General features: G+C 39.3%; 1 protein-coding gene across 2 annotated transcripts in view; it reads left to right on the forward strand.

Moving 5' to 3' along the window:
• The window catches only part of PRKAR2A (protein kinase cAMP-dependent type II regulatory subunit alpha), a 111,162-nt gene that overhangs the window by 32,220 nt on the left and 55,172 nt on the right, over nucleotides 1–23,770 (forward strand). For both annotated transcript variants that reach the window (XM_077858919.1, XM_077858920.1), the window contains exon 2: nucleotides 23,304–23,339. In XM_077858919.1, the coding sequence (XP_077715045.1) occupies nucleotides 23,304–23,339 (36 nt within the window). The remainder of the gene's footprint in view (nucleotides 1–23,303; nucleotides 23,340–23,770) is intronic.

The raw sequence follows: 23,770 nt of genomic DNA on the forward strand, positions 1-23,770 counted from the left end.
TCGGGCTCCCTGCAGGGAGCCTGCTTATCCCTCTGCCTCTATGTCTCTGCCTCTCTCTCTTTGTCTCTTTAAAATTAAATAAAATAAATAGAATCATATAATATGTGGTCTTTTGAGCCTGGCTTCTTAGCATAATTTTTAAAAATTGAGGTGAAATTCATATAACATGCAGTAACTGTTTTAAACTGTACACACTTCAGTGGCATTTAGCATTTAGTGCATTCACAGTGTTATGCAACCACCACGCCTCTGGTTTCAAAATTGTTTCAATGTCCCAGAAGAACACCCTGTACCTAGTAATCACTCTTCGTGTTCCCCTTCTCCCATTCCTTGGCAACCATCAGTCTACTTTCCTTCTCTATGGATATTTGGATTTACCTTTTCTGAATAATTCATATCCAGAATATGAATCATACAGTATTTGAGCTTTTGTGTCTGGTTTCTTTCATTTAACATGTTTTCAGGGTTCATCCAAGTTGTACTGTGTGTTAGTACTTCATTTCTTTTTATGGCTGAATAATATTCCACTGCATAGATAGACTGCAATTTATCTGTTCTTCTGTTGATGGACTTTTGGGCTGTTTCCACCTTTTGGCGATTATGAATAGTAAGTGCTGCATGACTATTGATAAACAAATATCTGTTTGAGTACCTGTTTTCAGTTCTTTTGAGTATATACCTAAGAGTGGAATTGCTGGGTCATTTGACAATTCCATGTATACCTTTCTGAAGAACCAGTTTGCCACAGCGACCATACCAATTCACATTTGCATCAGGAATTTTCAAGGGTTTCTGTTTTTCTGCAACCTTGACAACATTCATTTACCATTTTTTTTTAATTTTTATTTATTTATGATAGAGAGAGAGAGAGAGGCAGAGACACAGGCAGAGGGAGAAGCAGGCTCCATGCACCGGGAGCCCGACGTGGGATTCCATCCCAGGTCTCCAGAATCGTGCCCTGGGCCAAAGGCAGGCGCTAAACCGCTGCACCACCCAGGGATCCCTATTTACCATTTTTTGGATTAAAGCCATCTTGGTGTATGTGAACCCACATCATTGTGGTTTGATTGGCACTCCATTAATGACCAGTGATGTTGAACATCTTTTCATGTGCTTGTTGGCTGTTGGTGAAAAAAGTCTATTCAAGTCCTTTGCCCATTAAAAAAAAATATTATTGGGGCGCCTCAGTGGCATAGGCAGTTAAGTATCCAACTCTTGGTTTCAGGCTCAGGTCATGATCATGGGGTCATGGGATCAAGCCAGGTGAGGCTCTGCACTCAGCACAGAATCTGCTTGGGATTCTCTTTCCCTCTCTCTGTGTTCCTCCTGTTTGGGCTCTATCTCATTCATAAATAAATAAATAAATAAACAAACTTTAAAACATTTATTATTGAAGTACATAGTTGACGTATAGTTTGTAGTTATATGATGTTACAGTGATCTGGCAATTCTGTACGTTATGCAGTGCTTGCCGTATTAAGAGTAATTGCCATCTGTCACCATACAAAGCTATTGCAATGTATTGTGCTGTACTTTCCCCCTCGTAACTTGTTTTTATAACTAGAAGTTTGTACCTTTTAATTCCCTTCACCTATTTCAGTCATCTCCCCACCCTCCTCTCTTCTGGAAGCCACCAGTTTGTTCTATGAGTCTGTTCCTGTTTTTGTTATTGTTTGCTTATTCATTTTAATTGGGTTGTTTATCTTTTGTTGTTGAGTCATGAAAATTCCATATATATTATGGATATTAAAACCTTATTAGATATCTGATTATCTAATATTTTATCCCGTTGTATATGTTGTCTTTTCACTCTCTTAATAATGTCTTTTGGTGCACAAAGTTTTGGTGTCAAATCTGAGAATCCAAATTGTCAAGTCCAAGATCATGAATATTTATTCCCATTTTTTTCTAATAGTTTTATAGTTTTAGCTCTTTTTAAATTTTTATTTATTTATTTATTTATTTATTCATGACCAACACAGAGGGAGAGAGGGAGAGACACAGGCAAAGAAAGAAGCAGGCTCCACACAGGGAGCCCGATGCGGGACTCGATCCTGGGACTCCAGGATCACGCCCTGGGCTGAAGGCAGGCGCTAAACCACTGAGCCACCCAGAGATCCCCAGTTTTAGCTCTTATATTCAGGTCATTGATCTATTTTGAGTTAGTTTTTGTATGTGGATTCTTTGCATGTGGATATCCTGTTTTCTTAGCACTATTTGAAGAGAGACTGTTCTTCCCATTGAATGTTTTTAACACTTGTTGAAAATCAGTTGGCCATAGATGTTTTATTTCCAGACTCTCAATTCAATTCCATTGGTCTATATGTCTCTCTTCATGCTTGTCCTACACTGTTTTAAATACTGCAGCTTTGTAGGAAGTTTTGAAATTGGGAAGTCTCCGTCTTACTTTGTTTTTCATTCTTTTATAAAATAGATTTATTTATTTTGAGGGGGAAGGGAAGAGGGAGAAGGGGAGAGAGAACCTTTAAGTAGACTCCTTGCTTAGTGCAGAGTCCATGTGGGGCTTGAACCCACAGCCCACAAGATTGTGACCTGAGCTGACGCTGAGAGTTGGTGCTCAACCAACTGAGTCACCCAGGTGCTGCTCCTGTTTTTCTTTCTCAATATTGTTTTGGCGATTTGGAGCCTATGTAATTCCATGTGAATTTGAGAATCAGCTTTTCCATTTCTACAGAAGAGGCCATTGGAATTTTGATAGAGATTGTGTTTCCACTTTATTATTATTTTTTTTAAGATTTTATTTATTCATGAGAGACAGAGAGAGAGAGAGAGGCAGAGACACAGGCAGAGGGAGAAGCAGGCTCCATGCAGGGAGCCTACCGCGATCCTGGGTCTCCAGGATCAGGCCCAGGGCTGAAGGTGGCGCTAAACCGCTGAGCCACCCAGGCTGCCCCGTAGGTCCCTTTAGAGAGTATTCCATTTTAACAATATTAAGTCTTCTAACCCATGAACGTGACCTGTCTTCCATTTGGTTAGATTTACCTTAATTTTTTTTTTTGTTTCTATATTGTATATTTCTATAATGTTGGAATTGCTTAAATCTATTTCTTTTGTTGGTAGAAAAACCAATAAGGATAATTTAAACGCATTTTAAAACCCAATGTAATTAATATATATTATATATTACTAATATGTTATATTAGTTTCGGTGTATTTCTTTCAGTGCTACTTTGTAGTTTTCAGTGCACATACATCTTTGACTTCTGTCAAGTTTATTGCTAGGTATTTTATTCTTTTTGGTGCCACTTAAATGGAATTGTTTTCTTTCTTTCTTCTTCTAATTTTTTTTTAAAGTAAACTCTATGCCCAACATAGGGCTTGAACTCAGAACCCCAAGATTGAGAGTTGCATGCTCTACCTGCTGACCCAGCCAGGTGCCGCAGAATTGTTTTATTTTCTTTTTTTTTTTAAAGTAGTCTTCATGCCCGGCATGGAGCCCAGTGCCAGGTCAAACTCACTACCCTGAGATCAAGAGTCAGAGACTTAACTGACTAAGACAGCTAGGCACCCCCTTTACTATCTTAATTCTTAATATCCCTTTGGTTTGTTCATTACTGTTGTATAGAAACACAACTGATTTCTTTTTAGAATTTTATTTATTTAAAAATTTAATTTAGAGAGAGAGAATATGCATGAGCAGGGTGGGGGCAGGGAGGAGTAGAGGGAGAGGATCTCAAGCAGACTTCCCATTGAGTTGGGGGGTTGGAACACACACACAGGGCTCCATCCCATTACCCTGAGATCATGACCTGAGGCAATATGAAGAGTTGGGCGCTTAACCAACTGAGGGAGCCTGGTGCTCCTTTTTGTCAATCTTATACCTGGCAATTTTGCTGATTTTGCTGAATTCATTTGTTAATAAGTAGTTTTTAAATGGATTCTCTAGGGGGCACCTGGATGCCTCAGGCAGTTAAGTGTCTGACTGGATTTCGGCTGGATCAGGTCATGCATGATCTCAGGGTGCTGGGATTGAGTCCCAAGTTGGGCTCCACGCTCCATGGGGAGTCTGCTTGAGATTCTTTCTCTCCCTCTGCCCCACCCCGCACTTGAGGATGCTCTCTCTATCCCTAAAATAAATAAGTCTTTTAAAAAAATAAATGGATTTTTTGAGGTTTCTGTATATAGAATCACATCATCTGCAATAGACACATTGTTATTTTTTTTTTTTAATTTTTTAAATTTTTATTTATTTATGATAGTCACAGAGAGAGAGAGAGGCAGAGACACAGGCAGAGGAAGAAGCAGGCTCCATGCACCGGGAGCCCGATGTGGGATTCGATCCTGGGTCTCCAGGATCGCGCCCTGGGCCAAAGGCAGGCGCCAAACCGCTGCGCCACCCAGGGATCCCTAGACACATTGTTAAATAGCAGTGGTGAAAGTAGGCACTTTTGTATTGTTCTGAATCTTAGAAGAAAAGTTTTCAGTTTTGCACCATCAGGTATGATGTTAGCTGTGGATTTTTATAAATACTCCTTTTCATGCTAATGAAGTTTCTTTGATTCCTATTTTTCTGACTCTTTTTTTATCATGGAAGATTGCTGAATTTTATTAAATGCTTTTTCTGCATCTATGAAGATGATCATGTGGTTTTTTCTTCTATTAATGTGATATTGATAGTCTTATGATGAATTACCCTAGCACTCCTGTGCTAAATGCTGCTTGGTCATGGTGTATGATCTTTTTTCTTTCTTTTTTTTTTTTAATGATTTATTTATTTGAGAGAGAACATGAGAGGGGTAAGGGGCAGAGGGAGAGTGAGAGAGATAGAATCTCAAGCAGATTCCTTGCTGAATGTAAGCCTGATGTGGGACTTGATTTCATGACCCTGAGATCACAACCTGAGCCAAAACCAGGAGTTGGCTGCTTACCTCTCTGCTTACCCAGGTGCTGCCATATTTTTATATATTTTTATTTTTAAGATTTTATCTATTAGAGAGATAGAGGACAAGTGAGGTGCGAGGAGAGGGAGAAGCGGGCTCCCCACTGAGCAAGGATCCCAATGTGGGGCTATATCATGACCTGGTCCTGGAATCATGACCTGAGCTGAAGGCAGACACTTTAACCAACTGAGCCACCCAGGTGCCCAGTTCTGATTCTTTCTTTTTTTAGATTTTTATTTATTTATTCATGAGAGACACACACAGAGAGAGGCAGAGACACAGGCAGAGGAAGAAGTAGGCTCCCTGAAGGGAGCCTGATGTGGGACTTGATCCCAGAACTCCAGGACCACGCCATGAGCCAAAGGCAGATTCTCAACCACTGAGCCACCGAGGGGTCCCCCAGTTCTAATTCTTAATACTGTTTTCACTGTTTACTAACAAAGAGCTGGTGGTTCATAGTTCTGTTTTGTTTCATACTTTACATTAAAATAATATGTTTCTTCTAGCAGTAATATGTTTTACTTTTAAATTTAGAAATTCTACAAAATCATAAAGAAAATGTAAATTGCCCCTGATTCTACCACCCAAAGAAAACCCCATTAATATTTTGGTGGTTTTCCTTTTTATTTAAGCTCAGGTAAAAATGTGCATATAAAAACTGGCATTGTATAGCATATTTAGGCAGTTTTTGCTCTGGTTAACTTATAATGAGCACTTTTTCCTTGTCATTAAATGATCTCCAAAGACAATTTTTTTCAACTAACATCTTCTTTTATTAAGTTAAAAGTTTTTGGGTTGTTTAAATTTTGTTAGTTAACATACAGTGCAATATTGGTTTCTGGAGTAGAATTCAGTGATTCTGAAGGGATTAAGTGATTCATCCCTTACATACAATACCCAGTGCTCATCACAACAAGTGCCCTCTTTAATGCCCATCACCTATCTGGCAAATCCACCACCCACCTCTCTCCATCAACCCTCAGTTCTCTGTCATTAAGAGTCACTTATAGCAGAGGGGCGCCTGGGTGGCTCAGTTGGTTAAGCGTCTGCTTTTGGCTCAGGTCATGATCCCAGGGTTGTGGAGTCGAGTCCTGAGACAGTCTACCTGTTCAGCGGGGTCTGCTGCTCCCTCTGCCCCTCCCCACTGCTCCTGCTTGCTCACTTGCTTTCTCTCTCTCTCTCTATGCCTCTCTCTTAAATAAATAAAATCTTAAAAAAAAAAAGATTTATTTATTTATTTATTTATTCATTCATTCATTCAGAGACAGCGAAAGAGAGGCAGAGACACAGGCAGAGAGAGAAGCAGGCTCCATGCAGGGAGCCCGACATGGGACTCGATCCCAGGTCTCCAGGATCACACCCCAGGCTGCAGGCGGCACTAAACCCCTGCGCCACTGGGGCTGCCCAAATAAATAAAATCTTAAAAAAAAAAAAAAAGTCAGTATGGCAAGGCGCCTGGGTGGCTCAGTCAGTTAAGTGTCCAACTCTTGGGCAGCCTGGTGGCTCAGTGGTTTAGTGCCACCTTCAGCCCAGGGTGTGATCGTGGAGACCTGTGATTGAGTCCCATGTCGGGATCCCGACATGGAGCCTGCTTCTCCCTCTACTTCTCTCTCTCTCTCAAAAGTAAATTTTTTTTTTTTTTTTTTTTTTTTTAAGTATCCAACTCTTGGTTTTGGCTTAGGTCGTGATCTACAGGTTGGGAGATGGAGCCCCTTGTTGGGCTCTGCACTTAACAAGGAGTCTGCTTCCCCTGTCCCTTTCCTTTTACCTCTCCTTCTGTTGAACTGCTCTTTCTCTTTCTTAAATAAATAAGTCTTTAAAAAATTATTTATGGCTTGTTTCCTTCTCTCCTTTTTTTTCCCTTCTTCCCATATGTTCATCTCTTTTCTTTCTTAAATTCCACATGAGTGAGATCATTTGTCTTTTTCTGATTTATTTAACTTAGCATAATACACTCTAGCTCCATCCAGGTTGTTGCAAGTGGCAAGATTTCATTATTTTTGATGGCTGAGTAATATTCCATTGTGTATATATACCACATTTTTAAAAAAAGATTTTATTTATTTGAGAGCGAGCATGAGCGGGTGTGGAGGGTGGAGAGAAAGAAGCAAGGCTCCCCACTAAGCAGGGAGCCCAATGCAGAGCTCGATCCCAGAACCCTGAGATCATCACCTGAGCCAAAGGCAGATGCCCAACTGAGCCACCCAGGCACCTCTATACTACATCTTATCCATTCATCAGTGGATGGACATTTCGGCGGCTCCCTCCATAGTTTGCTATTGTTGATAATGCTGCTGTAAACATCTGGTTCCACACACCCCTTTGAATCTATATTTTTGTATCCTTTAGGTAAATACCTAGTACAATTCTTTGGTTGTAGGGTAGTTGTTGTTGTTGTTTTTAACTTTATTTGAGAGAACACAAACTGGGCTAGGGGAAAAGGGCAGAGGCAGAGGGAGAAGCAGGCTCCCTGCTTAGGAGGAAGCCCAACACGGGGCTCAATTCCAGGACCTCAGGATCATGACCTGAGCTGAAAGCAGATGCTTTACTGACTGACCCACCCAGGTGCCCTAGGGTAGTTCTATTTTTAACTTTTTGAGGAACCTCAAAACTTCTCCAGAGTGGCTGCACCAGTTTGCATTCCCACTAACAGTGCAAGAGGGTTCCTCTTTCTCTGCACCCTCACCAACACCTGCTGCTTCTTGTATTGTTAATTTTAGCCATTCTGACAGGTGTGAGGTAGTATCTCATTGTGATTCTCATTTGCGTTTCCCTGATGATGGGTGATGTTGAACGTCTTTTTGTGTGTCTGTTAGCCATAGGGATGTCTTCTTTGGAAAAGTGTCTATTCATGTTTCCTGCCCATTTCTTAACTGAATTATTTATTTTTTGGGTGTTAAGTTTGTTATTTGTAGATTTTGGATACTAACCTTTATATTAGTATATTCAGACATGTTGTTTGCAGATATATTCTCTCATTCCATAGGTTGCCTTTTAGTTTTTGTCAACTGTTTCCTTCTCTGTGCAGAAGCTTTTTATCTTGATGAAGTCCCAATAATTCATTTTTGCTTTTGTTTCCCTTGCCTCTGGTGACATATCTAATAAGTTGCTGTGGCTGAGGTCAAAGAGGTCTGTATTCTCCTCTAGGATTTTGATGATATCCTGTTTCATATTTAGGTCTTTCATCCATTTTGAATTTATTTTTATGTATGGTATAAGAAAGTTTCCCAGTTTCATTCTTCTGCATGTAGCTGTTCAGTTTTCCCAATACCATTTGTTGAAGACTGTCTTTTTTCCATTGGATATTCTTTTCCTGCCTTGTCAAAGATTAGTTAACCATATAGTTGTGGGTCTATAATTTTATTTAAAGATTTCATTTCTAAGTAACTTCTACATCCAGTGCGGGCTTGAACTCACAACCTGGAGATCAAGAGTCACATGCTCCACTGACTGAGCCAGCCAGGTGCCCCTCCCAAAAACATGATTTTTGAAGGCTTTGTAATCAGTCATGGATCTGCTTAACCATTTTCTTGGAAATAAACATATTTTTTAATTTTCCAGATATCCATGTTTTCATTCAGAACTCATTTTTTAACTTCTTTTGAAATAATTTCAGACTTCTAGAAAAGTTGCAGATAGAACAGAGAATTCTTATATCCACATTCTCAAATGTTAACATTTTGCCACATTTGCTTTGTCATATTCTTTTTCTGTGTTATGCACACATGGTTTTTTTCCCCCCTGAATTCTAATAGTAGGGCTGGAACTCACATGAGGAGAATGAGGCATTTGCCTTGGGCACAAAATTTGAGTGGGTACCGAAAAACTCAGGAATCAAGATAGATATTTTAAAGCAATATTGAAATAAAAGTTCATATAAAATAATATATGATTGATATAAACATTTAAAAGACAGTTATTGCAGGCATGATGCCCTTTTATTTCCTTTTTTCCTTAAGATTTATTTATTTATTTTAGAGAGATACAGAGAGAAAGGGCATGAACGCGAGGGGCAGAGGGAAGGTCTGATGTGGGGCTCGATCTCTCCACCCTAAGATCACGACCTGAGCCAAAACCGAGTTGACACTTAACCGACTGAGCCACCCACGTGCCCCGATGCCCCTATATTTCAAAATATTTAAGTGTGTTTCTTTTAAAAATGGAGAGATGGGGGCAGCCCAGGTGGCTCAGCAGTTTAGCGCCGCCTTCAGTCCAGGGCATGATCCTGGAGACCTGGGATCGAGTCCCACGTTGGGCTCCCTGCAATGGAGCCTGCTTCTCCCTCTGTCTGTATCTCTGTCTCTGTCTCTCTCTCTCTCTGTGTCTCTCATGGGTAAATAAATAAAATCTTTAAAAAATAAGTAAATAAAAAATTAAAAGGGAGAGATGATATTCTCTTACATAACCACAATATAATCATCAAAATATAGGAAATAACTTTGATATAATACTAGTACCTAATAAAAAAAATACTAGTACCTAATATCTAATCTACAGATGTTCAGTTTTTATCAGCTGTCCTAGTAGTGTTCTTTATAATATAAGGCCTTTTTTCTGACTCAGAGTCTTATCCAGGATCAAATGTTGCATTAGTTATCAGGTCTCCTTAATCTCCTTTGAAATGAACAATATAAATCCTTCATGACTTCGACACTTCTGAAGAGTGCTGATCATGTATTTTATAAAATATCCTTTGACTTGAGTTTGTCTCTTATTTCTTCTTGATTAAATCCAGGTTATAAATTTTTAGTAAGTGCCATGTCTTTTTCAGTGCATTACATCAGAAGACACAAGGTATCTTTTTGGTCCTATTACTGGTGGTGTCAGCTTTAATCACTTGGTTAAGAATGTGTCTAGCTAGGTTACTCTATGGTGAAGTTACCATTATTTTCTAATTAGTTGGTATCTTTTCAGGAGATACTTTGAGTCTGTAAAGATACTGTTTCTCCTTGTGCTTTTTAGTTTTAGTATCTATTGATGATTCTTGCCTTAAACAGTTATTTACTATGATGCTTGCCAAATGGTAATTTAAAAAATTTTGCATCACTCCTTTCTCATTTACTGGTCAGAATTTTACTCTAAGAAAAAAATTTCCTGTCTTATGTATGTCTTTATTATATTATTAATACATATCAGTTTGTATTCATTCTTCTATAAGTTATAATTCAGTACTATCATTTTTTAAAAAGATTGTATTTATTTATTTATTTATTTGAGAGAGAGCGCAGGAAAGAGCATGATCTAGGGGAGAGGCAAATGAAGAGAGAGAGGCATACTCCCCACTGAGCAGGGAGCCCAATGCAGGGCTTGATCCCAGGACCCTGAGATTATGACTTGAGCCAAAGGCAGACGCTTAACAGACTGAGCCACCCAGGTGCCCCAATCTAGTATTATCATTATTTATCTTGTTAAGTACAGAGTTTTGTTTTATTTTGTTTTTTTCTTGCTCAGGTCACAGTTTAATATGCTTCCAGAGAACTGGGCCTCTGCTCCCCACACATTCAGAGATCCAGGCTCCTTACTCCCCTAGAGTAGCCCTTTCACCTGAAAGTTGGGAAATAATTAAGCCCTAATGCTTTAAGACATCTATTGCATGCAACAAGTTAATTTCTCGTGATTCTGTAGTGGTACTAATTATATGCCATCCTTGGGACAACTGAGGAATTAGTCATTTGTATCTTTGTTTATTAAGGGCTTAATTCTCTCAGGAAACTCTGGTTGAAAAGGGCTTCTCTGGAGACTCAGTCTTCTGCTGACTCTGCAACTGGTTGAATGAGGAGGGAAGAGAACATAGAGGATCCCATTGAAGGATTTTGAGGGGTCAAGCTGGAGTTGGCAACATCAATCACCAGTGTTCCATTAGCCAGAATGGTTCAATATTGTCCCTGACTATCAGAGAGGCTAGATAACAGTCTAGCTGTGTTGTCCAGTAGGAAAGGAAAATATAATTTAGTGAGCTCAGAGCAATCTCTGATACATTTCCTTTATTCTACTTCCTTCCTTTGCTTTTCTTTCTCTCACTTATTCCTGATGCCACATGTCTATTTCTTGTTTGTTTCTCCCACTAGAATATAAATTATATTGATTAAGGAATTTGTTTTTATTTATCTATCTCCTGATACAGTATCTAGACAAAATAGGTAAAATCTTGAATTAATTACCTCAAAAACTACTATATAATATTTCAACATTAGAGTGTTCTTGCCATCTTTAATCTGACAAGACAGAAGGAAAGGACATCTTGAGAAGGCTCATTAACAATAGCAGAGGCAATGAAGTATTTACCGCTTCTTTGTTGATGTGAGAAAGGTTGCCATGCATTCTGGAACAGTGCTTTTTTAGCCTTCAGGTTGTAATTTATGACTGAGTATTGAAATTGGGACACCTGTGTGGCTCAGTGGTTGAGTCTGCCGTTGGCTCAGGGTGTGATCCTGGAGTCCCTGGCTTGAGTCCCACATCAGCTTCCTTGCATGGAGTCTGCTTCTTTTCCTTCTGCCTAGGTCTCTGCCTCTCTCTGTGTGTCTCTCGTGAATGAATAAATAAAATCTTTTTTAAAAAAATAAAGATTTTATTCATGAGAGACACAGAGCGAGAGAGGCAGAGACACAGGCAGAGGGAGAAGCAGTCGTTCCCCCCACCCCACCCCACCCCCAGCAAGGACCCCAATGCAGAACTCAATCCCGGATCCCGGGATGGACACCTGAGCCATCCAAGCATCCCACTTTCAAATTTAAAAAAAAAAGTATTAAAAAAAATAATAAATAATAAATTTATTTATGTATGTATGTATTTGAGAGAGAGAGAGAGAAAGAACACGAGTTGGGGGGAGGGGCCGAGGGAGAAGCAGACTCCCCACTGAGCAGGGAGCCTGATGTTGGGATTCCATCTTAGGACCCCGAGATCACGACCAGAGCAGAAGGCAGTCACTTACTGACTGAGCCACCTAGGTACTCCTGGTGGTATTTTAAGTTGAGGCCAGAGGAAGCATTGAGAGTGGACATGAATTTCAAGAGCAGATTCAATTAAGTCTTGATGCCCAGTTGCATGTGTGTGGGGATGGAGGAAGGGTGTAGAGGGCGGAAGTACAGATAGGCTTCAATGGTGATGATGACGGGGAGACCAGATTTGGCTTTGGCCATTCAAGTACAAACCTCCAGAGGCAATAAAGAAATAGAAGTTTGGAACTTAGGAACAATGTAGGAGTATAGAAATGGATCTGAGATGTGTGTTGTAGTAGTAGTAGTAGCAGCAGCAGCAGTAGTAGTAGTAGTAATAGTAGTAGTGGGAAATTTTTTTTTTTTTTTAATTTATGATAGTCACAGAGAGAGAAAGGGAGAGAGGCAGAGACATAGGCAGAGGGAGAGGCAGGCTCCATGCACCAGGAGCCTGATGTGGGATTCGATCCCGGGTCTCCAGGATCGCGCCCTGGGCCAAAGGCAGGCGCCAAACCGCTGCGCCACCCAGGGATCCCAGTAGTGGGAAATTGAGATTGCTATAAAAGTTGTGCAGAGAAGATGGCCCAAGAAGGAAGCCTGGGGCTTTTCAACAAGAAGGGCTGCAGTGAGAGTACCAGTGAAACCAGAAAGGTAGGAGGAGAAATGAACAATGTTTTGGCCAAGCCACTGGAAAGAGGCTAGTCAACTATGTCAGGTGTATAGGAGGTCAGATAGAATGAGGAAGGGGCAGAGGGTGATGATGGTGACCTGCCAGCCTCTTGGTGAGTGAATAATGTGGCCCACCTGCATCAGTTTTGAGTTCCACTCAGGAAAAAGCTTTATTACCCCTTGTATGGATCTACATTCTGTACCAAACTGTCTGGGTCATTAAGATGATTTATTTCTGTATTTGCTAACCTTAGAGCTTAGAAACATGTGTTTATTTTGTATCTTTTATGAAGTTAAAGTCTCATTATGAAAAAAAGTTACCATCTTTTTCATGTTACCTAATTTTTTAAAAAGATTTTATTTGTTCATGAGAGAGAGAGAGAGAGAGAGAGAGAAAGAGGCAGAGATACAAACACAGGCAGAGGGAGAAGCAGGCTCCATGCAGGAAGCCCGTTGTGGGACTCGATCCCGAGTCTGCAGGATCACGCCCTGGGCTGAAGGTGGCATTAAACAGCCTGAGCCACCCAGGCTGCCCCATGTTATCTAATTTCTTTAGGTGGTCAGCATTGATACTTTTTAGACCTCTCCTCACCCCACTAGATGGGAAAGGCAAATCAATTTCAGATTAAAGAATTTATCTGAATTGGATGTGTTGTTTTGATTTAGAAATTTCTGAAGAATGTACAGTTTTCATAGGCCACACAATGAAGAAAATAAAGATAACCCAACTTTTCCTGTTTTAGACTCTGCTGCCTTTGGGGTTGGCGTCTTTTAGTTTAGATCATTAAATGTGTTATAGTTTCACTCCCTAGAAGTAAGATGAAATCAAGCACAAAAGTAAAAAAAAAAAAAAAAAAAGAAAAAAGAAAAAGAAAAAGTTATAAACTAATACTTTTTGAAAAAAAAAACTAATACTTTTTTTGTTTTTTTTTTTAATTTTTTTTTATTTATTTATGATAGTCACACAGAGAGAGAGAGAGAGGCAGAGACACAGGAGGAGGGAGAAGCAGGCTCCATGCACTGGGAGCCGGACGTGGGATTCGATCCCGGGTCTCCAGGATCGCGTCCTGGGCTAAAGGCAGGCGCCAAACCACTGCGCCACCCAGGGATCCCCAACTAATACTTTTTGAAAAGCTGATCCCATGTAAATATTTTCTTTTAAATGAAAAAGAAATGAAACTTCTTGTTGATATAATTTCTCAAGAAAAAAAAAGGTTAAATAGATAATGTCTGTAAAAAGAGCACATCTACAGCCTTATCTGACTCAATTTTTGGTGCCACTAGTCTCAGAATTTTTTTATTCTCCATATTGGTGATATCCAGGCCAAAATTTTGGATGTCCTTTTTCCTCATTTCATTTTTTTTATTTAGTCGGCAGTTAGGTTTAGTATCAACCCAAGTGGATTTTTAGTGTTGAGGAAGGATATTTGTTGATATTATATAGAAATTCCACTTAAAAAGGACTATTTAATTAGGCAGAAGAAATTGAAGAAGATTAATGAAAGAACTATATGGTGCTTTTTCTGCTTTCACATAATCTTCAACTGATCAATATTATATGACAAAGAACCTTTTATCTAATTAGACCTTCATTAGATTTTTTTAAATTTCCAAGGCTGTTTCCTAAACTGTTTATCTTAATTACAAGTATTTTGGTATGGTTTGAGTGGGAGATATAATGCAGACGTAGATCACTATCATACAAAGATTGGTAATGTAGAATCAGATCTGATTCTGTTGGGCTTCAGGTTTACAGATATGTCTTAAAGGCTGTCTTTGCAGTTTTGCTCTGGAGTTTTAAATAGCATGCACATTAATACTAGTGATTGAGGAATGGAAAGAAATGATAGCAGAACCGATTGACAATTGAACAACTACTGTTTTTTATTATGGTGAGTTATGTTTACTTGTTAGGTGGTGGGTTTTGTTACATCTTCACATCCTATTGGGTATGTGATACATTTTTCAAGGCAAAAGAATGTGTCCAGGAAAAGTCTTTACCTAACAGGTGGTAATGATTATGCCTATGCAGATGTCTTCACTGATAGATAAACAAAAATTGTAAGTTATTTTTTATGATTAAAGATATTTTCTGCTTGTTAACAGATGATCTTTTTTTTTAATATTTTATTTATTCATGAGAGACATGAAGAGGCAGAGACACAGGCAGGGGGAGAAGCAGGCTTCATGCAGGGAGCCCTTGATCCTGGGACCCCAGGATCACACTCTGGGCCAAAGGCAGGTGCTAAACCGCTGAGCCACCCAGGGATCCCCAACAGATGATCGTTTTTTCAAAAGATCTAAGACCAGCAAGAGAACAATGATTGTGAAGTCCAGACTGGTTTTTACTGATTGTGGACTTGAGAATTGTTTTCAACATCAGGACTCAGAGAGGCAGAGATGATTTTTTAAAGATGATAGTGATAGCTCTTGAAAAATAAGGATTTTTGGTAGTAATAAAACAATTTACATTAGTCATTAGGAATCAAATCAAAGCCGTGGGCAGCCCGGGTGGCTCAGCGGTTTAGCACTGCCTTCAGCCCAGGGCATGATCCTGGAGGCCTAGGATCAAGTCCCACATCAGGCTCCCTGCATGGAGCCTGCTTCTCCCTCTGCCTGTGTCTCTGCCTCTCTCTCTCTGCATCTCTCTGTGTCTCTCATGAATAAATAAATGAAATCTTAAAAAAAAAAAAGGAATCAAATAAAGGCTGTGATAAGCTCCCCCTTGTTACTCTAATCAGGTGCCTCAGTGGCTTAGTAAGTTAAGTGTCCAGCTCTGGGTTTCAGCTCAGGTCATGATCTCAGGTTTGTGGGATCAAGCCTCATGTTGGGCCCTGGCTCAGCACAGAGTCTGCTTGTCCTCTCCCTGCTTGTGTGCATGCTCTCTCTCTTTCAAAAATAAATAAATCTTAAAAAGAAGATATAATAACAAGTGTTGGTTAGGGTGTGGAAAAATTGGAACCCTCATGAACTGATGGGAATGTAAAATGGTGCAGCAGCTTTGGAAAGCAGTCTGGCAGTTTCTCAAAAGGTTAAACATAGAATTACCATATGACCCAGCAGTTCTACTGTTACATATATACCTAAGAAAAATGAAAACAAATATCCACATAAAACATTCATAGCAGCTATTATTCCTAATAGCCCCAAAGTGAAAAGAAAACCAAATGTCTGTCACCTGATGAATGAATAAACAAACTGTGTATATCCAGGCAATGGAATATTTTTTTGTCAACAAAAAAATGAAGTACTGATACATGCTACATATTGCATTCTGTTTATTTGAAATGTCCAGAATAGGCAAATCTATGGAGACAGAAAATAAATTAGTGGTTGTCTAGGGCTAAGGGCATTAGGGAAAATGGGGAGTGAATGCTGATGGGTTTGAGATTTCTATTTCAAGTAGTGAAAATACTCTAAAATTGATTGTAGTGATAGAGGCATAATTCTGTGAATATACTAAAAGCCATTGATTGAATTGAATACTTTTTTTTTTAAGATTTTATTTATTTATTTGAGAGAGAGAGAGCACAAGCAGAGGGGGAGAGGGAGAAACAGACTTCCTGCTGAGCAGGTAGCCCAACGTGGGGCTTAATCTCAGGACCCTGAGATCATGACCTGAGCTGAAGGCAGACACTCAACCCACTGAGCCACCCAGGTGCCCCTGGAATTCCTTTTTTTAAAAAAATTAATTTAAATATTTGCTTATTTAAGAGAGAAAGAGAGCAGGGGGAAGGGTGGAGGGAGAGGGAGACAAGCAGACTCCCGGCTGAGCAGGGAGCCAACACAAGGCTCGACCCCAGGATCATGACTTGAGCCGAAATCAAGAGTCAGATGTTTAACCAACTACACCACCCAGGCCCCCAACCTAAACAAATTTTAAAAATACACATATAGGGGTGCCTGAGTGGTGCAGTCATTTAAGCCTCCAACTCTTGATTGATTGATTGATTGATTGATTGATTTATGAGAGAAACAGAGAGGCAAATACATAGGCAGAGGGAGAAGCAGGGTCCCTGTGGGGAGCCTGATGTGGGACTTGAACCCAGGACCCTGGGGATCATGGGATCATGACCTGAGCCACTGACTAACCCAGGTGCCGCTGACTCTTGATTTCTTTTTCTTTTTTTTAATTTTTTAAAATTTTTATTTATTTATGATAGTCACAGAGAGAGAGAGAGAGAGAGAGACGCAGAGACACAGGCAGAGGGAGAAGCAGGCTCCATGCACCGGGAGCCCGACGTGGGATTTGATCCCGGGTCTCCAGGATCGTGCCCTGGGCCAAAGGCAGGCGCCAAACCGCTGCGCCACCCAGGGATCCCTGACTCTTGATTTCAATTCAGGTCATGTTTTCAGGGTCCTGGGATCAAGCCCCATGTCAGGCTCAGTGCGGAGTCTGCTTAAGACTCTTTCCCTCTCACTCTGCCTGTCCCCCACCCCCCCTGCTCTATCTCTATCAAATAAACAAATAAAATCTTTAAAAAATTTTAAGAGCTAAAAAAATACATGTACAGATAAACTATACAACATAAGTTTTATGTGAATTGAGCATGTAAATATACATATACTTTAATGAAATCACAGAAATTTAAAAATTGGGGAAAAAAGACTATGGATGCATGTAGTTTACTTTGAATTGGTTATATAAAAATATGATTTGACAACAATAAAAATGAAATTTGTTTATTTTATTTTATTTTTTAAAGATTTTATTTATTTATTAATGAGAAACACAGAGAGGCAGAGGGAGAAGTGGACTCCATGCAGGGAGCCCGACGCGGGACTCAATCCCAGGACCTCAGGATCATGCCCTGGGCCAAAGGCAGATGCTCAACCCCTGAGCCACCCAGGCGTCCCGAAATTTGTTTTTTTAAAGATTTTATTTATTTATTTGAGAGAAAGAAGGAGAACACAAACATGGAGGAGGGGCAGAAGACAAGGGAGAAGCAGATCCTCTGCTGAGCAGGGAGCCCAATGTGGGGCTCCATCCCAGGACCCTGGGATCATGACCTGAGCCTAAGGCAGACGCTTAACCGGCTGAGCCACCCGGTGCCATTTAGGTGCCCTAAAATGAAATTAACAAAAAATGAAAGTTTGGGGCACCTGGGTGTCTCAGTTGGTTAAGCATCTAACTCCAGCTCAGGACACGATCTCAGGATCCTATGATTCAGCCCTTTGTGGGGCTCCTTGCTCAGCAGAGTCTGCTTGTATCTCTCCCTCTCGCTCTGCCCCTCCCCCTGCTTGTGTGCTCTCTCTCAAATAAGTAAAATCTTTTAAAAAAATGAAAGTTTATCATGCTTAACTTGAGGCCCTACATTTATTGATTTTTAAAATATTCACTAGAGAAGCGCATTTGATTGTCCAGTTCTTTTTTTTTTTAATTTTTTTTTATTTATTTATCTAGGATACAGAGAGAGAGAGAGAGAAGCAGAGATACAGGCAGAGGGAGAGGGAGAAGCAAGCTCCATGCACCGGAAGCCCGACGTGGGACTCGATCCCAGGTCTCCAGGATCTCACCCTGGGCCAAAGGCAGGCGCTAAACCACTGCGCCACCCAGGCACCCCTGATTGTCCAGTTCTTTATCTCATCTCAGCTCAGGTCTTGATCTCAGGGTCGTAAGTTCAGGCCCCACCCCACCCCGCCCTGTGCTGGGTATGGAGCCTACTTAAAAAGTAAATAAATAGGGGTTCCTGAGTGGCTCAGTTAGTTAAGCCTCCAGATCTTGATTTTGGTTCAGGTCATGATCTCAGGGTCCTGAGATAGAGCTGCATGTCAGGCTCCCACTCCCCCTCTGTCCCTCTCCCTGCTCACGCACAAGTGTGCTTTCTCTTTGTCTCTCTCTCTCTTTCTCTCTCAAATAAATAAATAAATAAAAATATTCATTAGAAAAATGTCAACTCTGTTGAAAAGTTGGAAGAACCGGTAAACTCCAGTTGTTAATATTTTGCCATGCTTCACTTCTTTTATCTCTCTCTTCCTGTTTATATACACATGCACATGCACACACACATTGTAGTGTCAATTTTTGCTTTACATATATTTAATTTTTCTTAATTGTAGACAGATACACATAACATAAAATTTACCATTTTAAAGTTGTAGTTTATTGCCATTGAGTACATTCATAACAATCACCATTGCCTATCTCTGGACATCTTTGCATATTGCAAAACTGAAACTCTGTACCCATTAAACAATATCTCCTCCTCCCTTCCCCCAACCCCTAGCAACCACTGTTTTGCTCTCTATTTCTATGAATTTGACTATTCTAGGTACTTAATATAAGTGGAATCACTTATGTAGCTGACCTCATTTAGCATAATGTTTTCAAGATTCATTCATCTAAACTTGTAACAAGTTTCACAATTTCCTTCATTTTAAAAACTGAATAATATCCCATTGTATGTATACCATATTTTTTTTATTAGTGGGTACTTGGGTTGCTTCTACCTTTTGGCTATATATGTGGGTATACTGTAATATCTCTTTGAGATCCTGCTTTCAGTTCTTTTGGGACATATACCCAGAAGTGGAATTGCTGGATATGATAATTCATTTTTAATCTTTTGAGGAGCTGCCATACTATTTTACACAGCAGCTGCATGATTTTATATTTTGACCAACAGTGCAAAAGGATTCCATTCCTTCATATCCTTACCAACCTTTATTATATATTCTTGTTTTTTAATCTTTGGGGTTTTTTTAAGATTTTATTTATTTGTTTGAGAGAGAGAGAGAGAGAGCAGGGGAGAGGGGCAGAGGGAGAAGGAGAAGCAGACTGAGCAGAGAGACCCATAAAGGCCCCTATTCCAGGACCCTGAGTTGACCTGAACTGAAGGGAGACATTTAACCAACTGAGCCACCCAGGCACCCCGGATTACTTTTATTTATTTTTTTCTTTCCTAATTGTTCTGGCCAAAACTTTCAGTAATATATTCAGTAGAAGCAGCAAAACAGACATTTTGCCTTGTTTCTGATCTTAAGGAGAAAGCTTACAATCTTTTACCATTGAGTTGGTGTTAGCTGTGGGTTTTTCATATGTGCCTTTTTCATGCTGACAAAATTCCCTTATAATTCCCATTTTATCATGAAAGAATGTGTTGTCAAATGCTTTTTGTGCATCAGTGAGATGATGATGTAGTCCCCCCCCAACTTTGTTCTATTAATGTGGTGTATATTGCTTGATACTCTTATTTTGAACCACCCTGGGATTCCTGGGATAAATCCCACTTGGTCATGGTGTATAATCACTTTAATATGTTGCCGGGTTTGGGGGCATCTGGGTGGTTCAGTCATTTAAGCATCTGCCTTCAGCTTAGGTCATAATCTCAGGGTCCTGGGATTGTGTTCTGCATCGGGCTCCCTGCTCAGTGGGAGTCTGCTTATCCCTCTCCCTCTGCCCTTCCCTGCATCATGCTCATGCTCTTGCTCTCTCTCAAATAAATAAAAATAAAATCTTTAGGGATGCCTGGGTGGCTCAGCAGTTGAGCATCTGCCTTCCACTCAGAGCATGATCCCGGAGTCCCAGGATCAAGTCCTGCGTTGGGCTCTTGCATGGAGCCTGCTTCTCCCCTCTGCCTATGTCTCTCCCTCTCTCTCTCTCTGTCTCTCTCTGTCATAAATAAATAAATAAAATCTTTTTAAAAAATAAAATCTTTACAATAAGTATATTGCTAGGTTTTGTGTACTAGTATTTTTTGGAGGATTTTTGTGTCTATATTCATAATGAATATTTTCATGTTTCATCTAGGTTATCCAATTTGTTGAAATACTGTTTTTCATAATATCTCTTATAATCTGTTTTATTTCTGTGTATTCCATTGTAATGTCCCTACTTTAATTTTAGTAATTTGAATTTTCTTTTTTCTGGGCAGCCTGGGTGGCTCAGCGGTTTAGTGCTGCCTTTGGCCCATGGCCTGGTCCAGGAGACCCAGGATCGAGTCCTGTGTCGGGCTCCCTGCATGGAGCCTGCTTCTCTCTCTGCCTCTCTCTCTCTCTCTCTCTCTCTTTCTCTTTCTGTGTCTCTCATGAATAAATAAATAAAATCTTAAAAAAAAAAAAGAATTTTCTTTTTTTCTTTGTCAGTCTAGCTAACAGTTTACTGATTTTGTTGATCTTTTCAAAGAATCAACTTTTAGTTTCACTGATTTTTTTTTCAGTGCTCTATTTTGTACTTTCTCTCCCCTCTGAATTTCTTTATTTTTGCTGCTTCAGGATTTAGTTTGCCCTTTTTCCCCTACTTCCTTAAGGTGTGTAATTAACTTATTATTTTGAGGCTTTTCTTCTTTTTAAACGTAGGCATTTGTAAGCTGTAAATTTCCCTCTTGCACTACTTTCAGTATATCCCATAAGTTTTGGCATATTGTGTTTTTGTTTTCATTCATCTCAAGCTATTTTCTCATTTTCCTTTTGATTTGCGTCTATACATTTAAATCATTATTATTGTAATAAATTGTTGGTAGTGATGTTTTACAGTGATTTTTCAAGCACTTTTAGATTTTATGTACCCAGACAGGGTGCTTTGCATCATAGTTTTTAAAATTTCAATGTGTTACTCTTTTCCTAGAAGTTCCAAATTTTTTTCAAGTTCCCCTGTTTTATTTTGTTTTGGTTGTATCTTATTCCTTTATTTATACTTTAGATTTCTGTTTTTTATGTCTTTGTTTTAAGCATTCTATTCTTCTGATGCCTGGGTGGCTCAGCAGTTGAGTGTCTGCCTTTGGCTCAGGGCGTGATCCCAGAGTCCTGGTATAGAGTCCCACATTGGGCTCTCCGTGGGGAGCCTGCTTCTCCCTCTGCCTATGTCTCTGCCTCTCTCTGTGTCTCTTATGAATAAATAAATAAAATCTTTAAAAAAAATTCTGTTCTCATTTTATAATAGTTCTATAATCTTGGTATCTAACCCTTTGTTTGAAATATCCTCTGATTGTACCCATGCTAAATTGTTTCATTGTATGTTTTATAATTTTAGGTTGTATACTAATGTTTAGTGGGGTTTTAATTATGGAAATCCCATGAGGCCTCTGTTGTGGGTTTAATTTGGTACACATTTCATCTGTCTGCCTGAGTGACAGGAACATGTGTTTTAAGTGATCAGAGGAAACCCTCCCCACACTCCTCAAGCTAGAATGCAAACTTCATGAAACTAGGAGTCTTTGTTTTATTTACTGGTGTATAACAAATTGTCTACTACAGTGCATACCATGCACTAGGTACCCTATCTATATCTGTTGAACTGAATTTATCATCTTTGTTTGCTGGTGGGTAGATTAATTTTGACAGATCCACAGTTTTATTGAGGAAGTAGTAAGAGGAACTGTTGTAGGTACTTCCTATCAATAATGGCTGGGGTTTTTCTTTTGTATTCTTGCCTATTTGTTCCTAACATTTTACCCGATGCTATACAAAAAGATAATTCTAGTCCTCTTATGGTGAATGAGCATTTGTCTCCTTCCTGGGTCTATTTTTGTTTCAGAGGCCTCACATTAGTTGAATTTGGCTCTCTGGGCCATCTTCAATTTGTTTTTCACTAATCAAGTTTCTTTTTATAGAAGGTGAGAAGGCATGTTTTACATAAATTTTTAAATAAAAATAATCAGGGATCCCTGGGTGGCGCAGCGGTTTGGCGCCTGCCTTTGGCCCAGGGCGCGATCCTGGAGACCCAGGATCGAATCCCACATCAGGCTCCCGGTGCATGGAGCCTGCTTCTCCCTCTGCCTGTGTCTCTGCCTCCCTCTCTCTCTCTCTGTGACTATCATAAATAAATAAATAAATAAATAAATAAATAAATAAATAAATAAATAAATATAATCAAATTAAGCTCTGAAGGTTAAAAAAAACAACCTTGGAGTGTCTCGTTGGTTCAGTCAGTGGAGCATGTGACTCTTGATCTTGGGGTCATGAGCTTGAAACCCACATTGGGTGGAGTCTACTTAAAAAATAAATAAAATAAAAATAAATAAATAAAATCTTTTAAAAAAATATTGTATTCAAATGACATAGTTGTAGTGAGAATTTAGATAACATTAAACATAACAAATGACAGGTGAAAAGTAGAAGAAGAGATTAGTAAAGATAAAACTTATGTGGTTTTTTTAACCTAAAACAAGTGGTACATTTTTCTGATTAATATACTAACTGTGGGCATATTAAGGAAGAATATAACTTAATGGTTAATTTCTTTTTCATTTTAGTGTAATACTTAGTTATTTTTTTAAGATTTTATTTATTCATGAGACACACACACACAGAGAGAGAGAGAGAGAGAGGCAGAGACATAGGCAGAGGGAGAAGCAGGTTCCATGAGGGGCCCCAACATGGGACTTGATCCCAGCTCTCCAGGATCACACCCTGGGCTGAAGGCGGCGCTAAACTACTGAGCCACCTGGGCTGCCCATTCAGTTATTTTAAAATGAAATTTAGATGTTGTCCAGCAGATCTTGGGATTATTTTTTAAGAATATTAAAGAAGAAAATTAACTATTTAATATCATAACAGTACCAATAAATTTAGAGTTCTTATTTATTTGATATGACACAAGTTAGATGGAACATGGATGTAAACAGAAATGGAATTGCCACCCTGAGTACATTGAAGTTATAAAGAGCTTGTTTTCAAAGACGTAAGTTCTTCCTTTATTGCCTTTTGTGATCATGTTCAACAGTGGTTCAACCTGTGGTTGATTACAGAAGAGTATGAATTGACCTAACATTTGGTAATAAGGTGCTTTTAGTTCTATGGTTAAAAATTAGGTCATGTGACATGATGACAAACTAAATGTTCCTTCTTTGTTTTGCAGTTCCAATTCCTAGCAGATTTGATCGGCGAGTATCAGGTATGTATTCTCTTTCATAGCATATTGCTAAAATGCTGTTCTAAGATGGGATTATTTTAAATAAAAATAAACAACTTTTAAATAAAAAGGTAATTTAGCATTATACATAGAACATTATAAAAATTATCTGTAATTCCTTCATTCTGTTTCATTTTGATTTCTGAGACTACATGTACATATTTGTCTCATTTATGCCATTAATATTTTCCATGTTCATATGTATGACTTCTAAAAACTACTTTTTTTCCTTCAATGCTTCCATACACTATGCCATGCTCATCACAGCAAGTGTACTCCTTAATCCTTGTCACCTATTTAGCCCATCCCCCCCACCTCCCCTTCAGTAATCATCACTATGTTCTCTATAATTAAGAGTCTGTTTGTTGGTTTGCCTCTCTCCCTTTTTCCCCACTTTGTTCGTTTGTTTTGTT

The sequence above is a fragment of the Canis aureus genome, chromosome 19, assembly GCF_053574225.1.
Source record: "Canis aureus isolate CA01 chromosome 19, VMU_Caureus_v.1.0, whole genome shotgun sequence".
Taxonomy (NCBI): domain Eukaryota; kingdom Metazoa; phylum Chordata; class Mammalia; order Carnivora; family Canidae; genus Canis; species Canis aureus.